This window comes from Prionailurus bengalensis, chromosome D4 (genome assembly GCF_016509475.1).
Source record: "Prionailurus bengalensis isolate Pbe53 chromosome D4, Fcat_Pben_1.1_paternal_pri, whole genome shotgun sequence".
Taxonomy (NCBI): Eukaryota; Metazoa; Chordata; class Mammalia; order Carnivora; family Felidae; genus Prionailurus; species Prionailurus bengalensis.
The window spans coordinates 31,185,098-31,195,101 of record NC_057359.1 but is presented as its reverse complement, the minus strand read 5'-3'; the positions used below and the strand labels follow the sequence as shown (position 1 = coordinate 31,195,101).

Below are 10,004 nucleotides of genomic sequence, written 5' to 3'. Positions count from 1 at the left end.
TCTTTTCTGCAGTCCTTTGCATCTACCTGCCTGTCAAGCAGGCAGAGATGGATCTTTTCTGTAGTCCACTGCATTTAGCTCCCTGCCAGAGCCACTAAGATCTGGAAATTGGGCAATGTTCACATAAAAAGTAAACCCTTTTTAGCATTAAACATGTGCACTTTCACGGGACACACACACACACATGCCACACGAGCTTGCTCTGTATATGGCCATCTCCAGATATAGTGGCCATTTCTTGTGATGAGAATCTCAGAGCCAAGAGTACCCACTTTGAAGATGGACAGACCTAGGTTCAAAGTCCCACTCTACCACATTCAGTTATGAGGTTAGAGGCAAATTCTATTTCTCAGTTTCCTCATCTGAACAATGAGTGTAGAATCACCCACCTCCAAGAGTTGTAGGGAGAATCAAATGCAAGTGTGTATAGAAGGCCTATCACACATTATGTGCTCAACAAATGGTAGAGGTTATTGTTATTCTGTGAGGAAAGATGGAAAGAGCTTAACATTTGTTGATTGCATATTTGCCATGTTTAGAGCTTCTGTGTGTATCATCTCATTTTATATACATATACACACAACTGTGAAGTAACTGTCAAGACTTCTTTCTTTAAGTTAAAATCACAACTATCATAAAAATAAAATGAACAAGAAATAAATTAAATAAATAAATAATAATAAATTAGTCAAATATTTTATTTAATTTATTAATTAATGGGAAAACTAGTAAGGTATCACAACTAATTCAAAAAGAATTTTAAAAAAACATACAGATGTAGGATATCAAGAATACTGAAATGAATTAGAAGCAGATTAAAATTGCTTGGTATCCACACAACTATCAGTTGCATTCCCCTGGACAAAACTTATTTGACTCTTTATGTTCAAGAATCATTTGCATTACTATATTTTTTCTATAATTTCAGAGTTGTAAAATAGCTCAAAGACAATAAAATGGGTAGGCCCCTGGTAGAAGAAGATCATCTTTACGGGTTATTAGACACCTTTTTTGTTTTTGTTCATTTCAAAATTTTTTTATTATATTTTCTGACAGAACCATTATTATTCCCATTTGCAGTTGAGAAAACAAATCATAGTGACTATGTAATTTGTCTACAGTCACAAAAAGTGTAAACGGAAGGGTCTAGATTTAAACTCACCTTTCATCACTCCAAAATTAGAATGGCTCTGGGATTTCTTTTTCTTTTATTTTTCAGGGGATGAACAATCAATATATCCGTCGGGAAGTCTTCTGCTGTGAAACGTGTCACGAACTCAAAAGCTTCTGGGAAAAAGAAATTAGCAAACAGACTTGTTACAGGGAACTGGAGGAAGACCGTCAGGGAAGGAGCGCCCTGAGAAAGTATGTGGATTATTTCTCTACTATTTTTTAAATTAGATTTCTATAGAAATACACCAGATTGTGAATATGAGAGACTGAGTTCTATTCATTATTACTGTTCTAAGAATGCAAATGTTCAGTATGGTATGGTAACATCAGTGCAGCCATGAGAATAAAGGAAAACAAGACTTGGATGAAGATTATATTCACAGGTCTCAGAGGAAGGGTCACCACATACTATTTAGGGCCACAGGGGAAGCAAAAGACAGAAGCATGGGGAACATCTAAGCCAGAGTTTTTATTGGAGTTCCTGAGCAAAAGGCAAGGCAGAGCAAACAGTTTAGCACTGTCTAGTTTGAGTAATTCCAGAGGGCTCTGGCTATAGATGTGCTCTCTAGTTGTATGGAACCTAGCCCTGGGGTGATTTGGGGCAGGGAAAATATGGCTTCACATGTGGAAGTTAGAGGTGATTGGGGCCATAGACTTAGGATTGGTTGACATGCTCACAGCAGGCCTTTTGTTACCTCTAAGAAAAGGCTAGCTCTGGGCCTTTCCATGGCCAGCAAGGTTCTTATGATGTCAAAACATCATAGAATATAGAAAATTCAAGACATGATTAATTCATCTACTCATTTAGTCTTGTCACCACATTTACCAGGGTTTCCAAATCTAGCATTATTGCCAGTTAGGGCCAGATAATGCTTTGGGGTCAGGGGGCTGTCCTGTGCTTTGTAAGATGTTTATCAACATCCCTCAAAACATTACATTCCAGTAGGACTCCCATTCCCATTGTAACAACAAAAAATATCTCCTGATGTTACCAAGTATCCCCTCAAGGGCAAAGCCACCTCTGATTGAGAACCAGTGACTCATAAATAAGGTTGAGCTTTTTTTGTATATAAACAAAAATGAAGTTCTATTATTTATATCTTGATAAACTGAAAAAATCTTTCCCCCACCTTGCCTCTGTTGTAATCCCCAGCACATGAGGTACACTAAATTTAAGTCAACAGAACAGAACTATGAGAGATCTCACATTTGGGAAGATACATATTAATATTCTTGGGGGAATGCAAAGATGGTATTCCCCTCTTTGGCAAGTAAACTTGTTGTTCTAGCCAAAGGAAGCTGTGGAGAGGAGAACATATCCTTATGTGAGAAGACATGTGTCACATGTGTCAACATCACTTTGAAAAAAAGAGCCAGCACCTGCTCTCACATGTGAGAGCCTTGGAGCAGACAGATCAACTCAACTTTTCAGAGACTATCTGGGTTCTCTGTCCCTAAAATGGGAACAGCTCAGTCAAGTTGTCTATTTTGCTAAGACACCCACTCACAAGTGGAGTGGCAGCTAAATATTCTGCTGGCCAGCGAGGCACTATGTCTCCATGTTTCTGAACATGCTAAGCTGAAAACATGTGTAGTTCACATGTGTTGAACCAACATCAACTTCTAAAAATCTTGATTAACGCCTGAGGGGAAATAACTTCTCTCCTAGCCAAAGAAGAGCTCTGCCATCATTCCAGCTACATTCCTATTTATCCAGCAAGCAAAATCAGGCTTTTCTAGATGCTAGAAGAGTCACACACTAGAGCATCCAGTCCTGGAGATTCCAGGAGAGTGAGGAAAATCAGTTGTGTGGTTCATGCCATCTTCTGCCCCCAAGTCCTGGCCCACAAGCCAGGGAGCCAGATCCCATCATGAACCCTATACCGCATCTTCCCATCCAGAACCCTCAAGGTATGGGATTAAAAGCATAATTTGTGATATCATTTTATTTTTGTCAAAATACATACACAGTCTACCTATATATACAAGAAAAACATTAAAAGAAAATATGCTGATACTGAGTGATTAGTTTTGATTGGCAGAATGGCAGATTTTGTGTGTATGAGCTCTCCTAGCTTCTCCAAAGTTTCTACAACGATACTGTGCCATTTCTAATTAGGCAAAATGAAGTTATAAAAAAGGCAACTGATTGCAAATGGTCCATAGAACAAATGAATTTACAAATAATTAAACGATTTTGTTTAAAATGTTAAAATACATGTTTAAACAAATCATTCTCCAGATTCCCATGTGCCTCAGAAATGACTCCCTTCCAAGTGGGTGCAGTTTTCTCTCCCCTCTATAACCAAGAGAATAAATCTTCAAAATGTGCTCATCATGAAACATTTCATCATTGTGTCCCACAAATAAATGTTAAAGAATTGGACAGAGCCTCTGCATTGAAAATCTTAAGGAGTGAGGAAGTAGAGGCAGCTTCCTATGGTTTGTTTGCTCCTCTGTTGTGGAGTCTCATTAACCAGAGCTATTTCCCTTGTCAGCTGTGAAAAAAAGACCCAAAACCTAGTGGTTTTGTTATTATTTTTGTTAAATATCCCAGATTTATTTTCATACCAAGAGCAGAACGTTGGAATATTTGTTTAAATCCTGCTGATCTGAGAAAATAGTTTGAAACAGAGTAAGAGTGTACCTTCCAACATACACTTGCAGACCAGTTAATATCATAAACCCTGAAGTCCCTATCCTATCCCTGTGGCCTATATCTCCCATACTCCACTATACATAAGTACACTGGACACACATACATAATACTCAGGCTCTTTTTTGATTCTACTCTCCACTTATAAAGGCAAATTCAAGCCTCTGAACAATACAGAAATATTCAGAGTGAACACTAAAAGACAAAAACCCTAAAAGTTCCCACCAACACCTTTGCTGATAGAACAAAATCAATATTGCTTTATTTTCTTCTCGGCAGATCTGACTAGCAAGACTTGTGGCAAAGCAGGGTAGAGTGGAAACAGGTGTTTCACCATGGACATGCTTGTTAGCACACTCTCCTGCAGGTTCACTGACAGAGGAATTCAGCCAGAGCTGCAGAGAATCAATTTATCCTGGCAACTGGTGCGTCTAGCAGAGGCCTTGGAGGCGAGATCATGAGGCGAGATGAGGGACCTCAGAATTGGAAAGCCCCTTACTCTCTCTGACAATGGCCAGAAAGAAGCAACACAACAGGAATAGGGGTGGTCCACAGAGAAGTTGAAAACTGTTTGCAAATAACTGATGGAGACAATCTGAGGAAAATCAAATGCAGTGTAGGTACTAGGACTAAACCTCCTGGTTTGTTGGGGCAGTCCAGGTGTACGTCTATCATTTTGTTACAGTTATGGATCATAATTTCCCTTTTTCCTTTAAAAGTATCTCCATTTAGGGGCACGTGGGTGGCTCAGTCAGTTAAGCATCTGACTCTTGATTCTGCTCGTCATGATCTCACAGTTCATGAGTTCGAGTCCCTCATCGGGCCTGTACTGAAAGTGTGCAGCCTGCTTGGGATTCTCTCTCTCTCCCTATCTTCCCTTTCAGCTCTCTCTCTCTCTCTCTCTCTCTCTCAAAATAAATAAACTTTAAAAGTGGGGTGCCTGGGTGGCTCAGTTGGTTAAGCATCTGACTTCGGCTCAGGTCATGATCTCAGGGTTCACGGATTTGAGCCCCACATCAGGCTTTGTGCCTACAGCAAGGGGCCTGTTTTGGATTTTCTGTCTCCCTCTCTCTTTCCCTCCCCTTCTCATTCTCTCTCTCTCTCAAATAAGTAAATAAACAAATAAAATAAATGTTAAAAAAAACTTTAAAAAAAAAGTACTTCAGTTTAGATGATAAATTATATGGACACCTAAGTCTAAATGATCAGCCTATAATTATAACTGAGAAGTTAAGGAGAGTCATCAGAAGGTGATATAGGTCCAACCTCCAGGAAAGAGAAAGGGAAGGAAGTGGATGCTCCCCACAGCAGCAACTCTGAGCGGTGCATTTTTACACCCATCATACCCAAGAAAAGTTAAAGCCCCTTTAATTAATGAATGTATCCACATTATATTAAAAAGTCCATTGAGTTCCATGAAATACACAGACTGCAGTCCTTATTAGTGAGCTTTAAAAGATCTCAGTGACAAGTCATGTACATTTCGAGGAAGATTCAGTTATAGAAACTTTCAGAGATGCTTATAACAAGGCAGCAGTTTGGTTACAAATTAAGATGCATACTTAACAAGTATAATGGAAAATATAGCTTATGAAAATTACAATAGGTGATATCAACAGGTCATATAAGTTCAATAAATCATCACTTCTTTTTTTTTTAAGTTTATTTATTTATTTTGAGAGAAAGAGCACAAGCAGGGTAGGGGCAGAGTGAGAGGGAGAAAGAAGATCTCAAGCAGGCTCCTCACTGTCAGCACAGAGCCACGGACCCACGAACTGGTAAATCACGACCTGAGCTGAAATCAAGAGTCACCGACCCTTAACCAACTGAGCCACCCAGGCACCCCAGAAAATCATCACTTCTTAGATAAACCATGCAAGGACCTCTGAGGCAGTTGCCTGCTTATGAGAGAGAAGCCATTCTATGTTTTATCTCATCTTTCAAAGAAGCAAACTGTATTTTTATGTCCATTACCTTAATTTAATCGAAGGTAGAGTGAGGGTAGGTCTTATCATTATTCTCCATAACCCTCACTCTTCTCTCAATATTTCAACTTTCGATCTTTGGTTGCTAATGTAGCTAAGCAACAACTACACCTAACAACAGGATGACACTCCAGATTCTTTCCATTCTTTCCTGGGCCCATAATTGAGCAGAGTTTTAAGTGAGAACTTTCCAGAAGCCAACTTAGTAATAGGTGCCTGGAGCCTTCAAAATATTTATACCCTCTAAATTACTTGTCTCCAGGAATCCCTCTGAGGAAAATAGACAGGTATATGAAAAGAGTAATAAGTATTATCATTACTCATTTTAGGGTTATTTGTAAGAGTGAAAAAATTAAGATTGAATCCAACTTTTTAAAATTCTTTATTATATAGTCTGATCTTCCTGCGTTAAGCATGCATTACTTTGCTTTAGCATTGTTATGAAATGAATTGTGTACCTTCACACATTCAGAGTGTGACTGTATTTGAGATAAGGACTTTAAAGAGGTGACTTGGTTAAAATGAGATCTTTAGTGTGGGCCCTAATCCAATCTGACTGATGTCCTTTAAAAAAGAGGAGATTAGGATGCCCAAAGGGATACCAGGTATGCACACACACCAGAGAAAAGGTCACATGAGAGTGAAGCAAGAAGGCTATCTGCAAGCAAAGGAGAGAGGCTTTGGGAGAAACCAAATCTACTGACACCTTGATGTTGGACTTCAGCCTCCAAAGTTGGGACCAAATAAATTTCTGTTGTTGAAGACTCCCATTCTGTAGCATTTTGTTATGGCAACTCTATCAAACTAATGAAAGCATTTACCCAATCTTTTCATTGTGGTTGTTTTTATTCTTATGAAACTAACACAAACACATTTTTTTAAATTCAAGCATCACAAAAGAATATATAATTAGAAGGGAGTTCCTTCTTACTTGGGCTCCTAGACTTGCTCTCTAGGGAAAGCTGACATCAACAGTTTCTTGTATATCTTTCCCAAAAACTTCAAAATGAATAATCAAATAAATATGTGTGCTATATTTTTATGCAAGATGAGACTATAGTTCTGCACCTTGCTTTTTTAAATTACTTGGAAGTTTTTCAATATCAGCACATTCAGTTCTTCTTTAATGTTTTCCATTACAATGATGTTAACAATTAATTTAACCAATCACATCAAAGAACACTTAGGTTGTTTTTTGTTTTCTGGCTTCACAATGTTGTAATAAGAATACTTGCACATACATTTTTGCATACATGGACAAAAATTATGGGATATGTTCATAAAAATTAAAAAGTCAAAAGATGAGTTGGTTTTTTTTGGTTTTTTGGGTTTTTTAAATTTTGATAGCTCTTGATTTCTTGTCTTGCAGAGAAGTTGTATTCATTTAAACTCCCACCCTGAGTATGGGAGTGCCAGGTGGAAAGATTGCTCACACTGTGTATTGTCAAACTCTTAATCACTATTAATCTGATGGGTGAAAATAGCATCTCACTGTTTTAAACTGAATTTAATTAATTATAAGTTTGGTTGATATCTTTTTATATGTATAGGAAACAACTGGATTTCTTCTTCTGGTACAGCCAATTTATATCCTCTGCCCATCTTACTGTAGATTTTTTCTTAATTGATTTATAAGCACCATGCACTTCTTTTCATGTATGTACAGTTCTATGAGTTTTGACAGGTGCTTAGAGTCATATAATTACCACAATCAAGATATGACATGGTTCTGTCACTCTGAAAAATCCCCTCATGCTGTTCCTTTATGGTCATTTCCTCTGCCAGCTTCCAGCCCCTGGCAACCACTGATGTGTTCTCCATCCCTATGATTTTGCTTTTTCCAGAGTGTAATAAATGAAAAATATAGTATGTATTCTTTTCAGTCTGACGTTTTTCACTCAGCAAAATGTATTTGGGATTAATTCTTGTTGTGTGTGTCAGCTGACTATTCCTTATCATTCTGTTATATGGATGTATCACAGTTTGGTGATCCACTCCCACTTGAAGGACATTTATGTTACTTATGGTTTTTGATGATTTGAATGAAACTGCTGTAAACAATGACATACAGATTTTTGTGGAACACAAGTTTCCATTTCTCTCGAGTCAGTACCCAAGACTGAGATTGCTGGGTCATATGGTAAATGCCAAACTATTTTCCCAAATTACTGTTCTATTTGGCATTTCCACAGCAATGTAAGAGACTTTCAGTTACTCAGCATCCTGACCAACACTTTATCTGCATTTAGTTGTAAGGGTTTTTTTTTATTTTGTTGGAGTTTTTTTGATGGAGTGGGTTGAGGGGGGACATTGTTTATTTGTTTTCCTTTGTGTGTGTGTGGTCATTCTATGAGGTTAGTGATAACTTATTGTGTTTTAATTTGCATTTTCCTAATTATGTTAAGCATTACTTTTATGTGCCTATTTGCCATCTATACAACTTCTTTGGTAAAATATCTGTTCAAATTTTTTACCCACTACATTATTTTCTTATCATTCAGTTTGAACTTTCTATATTCTAGAAACAAGTCCCTTAACAGATATGTGACTTGCAAATATTTTCTCCATTTATGGTTTGCCTTTTATTCTCTTTACAGTAACATTCATAGAGCAAATTTTTAATTTTGATACCCCCAAATATTCTTTTTTCTATGAATCATGCTTTTTGTGTTGTATCTAAGAATTTTTTTTCCCTAATCCAAGGGAAATAATGAATATGTTATTTTGTGGGGTTATCTTCTAGAAGCCTTAGCTGACAGCAGGATTCTTGCATAGAAACTAGTGACACCTTTCTGGCCTTTCTTCCCAGGAAGCAACTTTATTCATGCCAACATGGTCTCAGTTGGGTTCCTACTAGAAAAATTGAGCTTCGAATGCCACCTAGTGTAGCCTTTTATTAATTTTCTACTTCTTTGTCTCCCATATATGGGTAATGTAAAGACATAATCTGATTGGCTGGTCTCATGTTACAGAGTCGTGAGGGATATCACAAAAACATATAGCCAGGTTGCCTTCCCTTATCTAGAGGTCTTTTCATACAACATTTCTTAGGGAGGGGACTCTACCACATTGTCTTACATTTTATATTTAGGTCTGTGATCCATTTTGAGTTCATTTTGTATAAGATGTGGACTATAGACTAAAGTCCATTTTTTGAATATAAACGTATGATGCTCCAGCACGATTTGTTTTAAAAAAAATATCCTCTCTCCATTGAGCTGCTTTTGCCTCTTGTCAAGAATCAATTGGCTGTATTTGCACATACTTATTTCTGGATTCTATTCTGTTCCACTGATTTATTTGTTTGCTCTTTCATCAGTGCCATACTGTCTTGCCACACTTGTCACAGAATCAAGTAATGTGAGTCCTCCAGCTTTCTTCTTCAAAATTGTTTTGGCTAATCTACTTCTTTTGCCTTGCCATATAAAGTTTATTAATATCTACCAAAAGGTCCTTCTGGGATTTTGTTTGACATTATATTGAAACAATTTAGGAAGGAATAAATTATAAAAGCACATATTCATAGACTTTGCTCATTTATCTATTGATTTCTTCATTAATTTGTAAAAGCCATGTGTTTCTCAAAAATATTTGTTAGAAGGAAAAACAAAAGACTTCAATTGGACCATCAGATGTGGAGGTAAAAGCAGTAAGCATTTGTATTTTTCCTCTCCTCAGGCTCAGAGAAGAATGGAAGCAGAGACTGGAGAAAAGGCTACAGATGCTGGACAATCCTGATGAGAAGAAAAAGCAGACAAGTACGGTGGGCTGAGAGCCTCCTGCTTCATCCACTTCAAAGATAACAAGCCACCAAGGGCACTCTTCTAGGAGAAAAATCTAACACCCAAGTTATGTTGATTTACTAAGCAGGACACTCTCTATTTGCTTTCCCATTTGTAAGGGATTTACATGTGAAAACTCCCCCCAGTGCTAATGGGAGTCATTATCCAACTCAATCCTCTCTGCCATGGACAGGGTGACCGCCAGTGGGACAGGGAAGCTCAGGTTATTTAATATAAAAAGCTCTTAGAATTAGCACTCCCCAGGTTTCAATGATCCATGTAGTGTAATTTATTTCCACATTTTCTTTTCATTTTGAAATCTAAATGTTTGATCTAGCTTACCAAAGGTGATGATCTGGATGGGAATTTGGCTTCCCTTGGTCTTCTAGAAAAACAGAGTCAATCTTT

The 10,004-nt window shown here is 37.5% G+C and overlaps 1 protein-coding gene across 1 annotated transcript; it reads left to right on the top strand.

Annotated features, from left to right (window-relative positions):
* Nucleotides 1–1,168: 1,168 nt before the first annotated feature.
* Nucleotides 1,169–9,731, top strand: FAM240B (family with sequence similarity 240 member B). Its single transcript, XM_043567196.1, has 2 exons — nucleotides 1,169–1,365; nucleotides 9,493–9,731. Exons 1-2 carry the CDS (start codon nucleotides 1,223–1,225, stop codon nucleotides 9,584–9,586), a joined length of 237 nt encoding a protein of 78 aa, XP_043423131.1. The 5' UTR covers nucleotides 1,169–1,222; the 3' UTR covers nucleotides 9,587–9,731.
* Nucleotides 9,732–10,004: the final 273 nt, after the last annotated feature.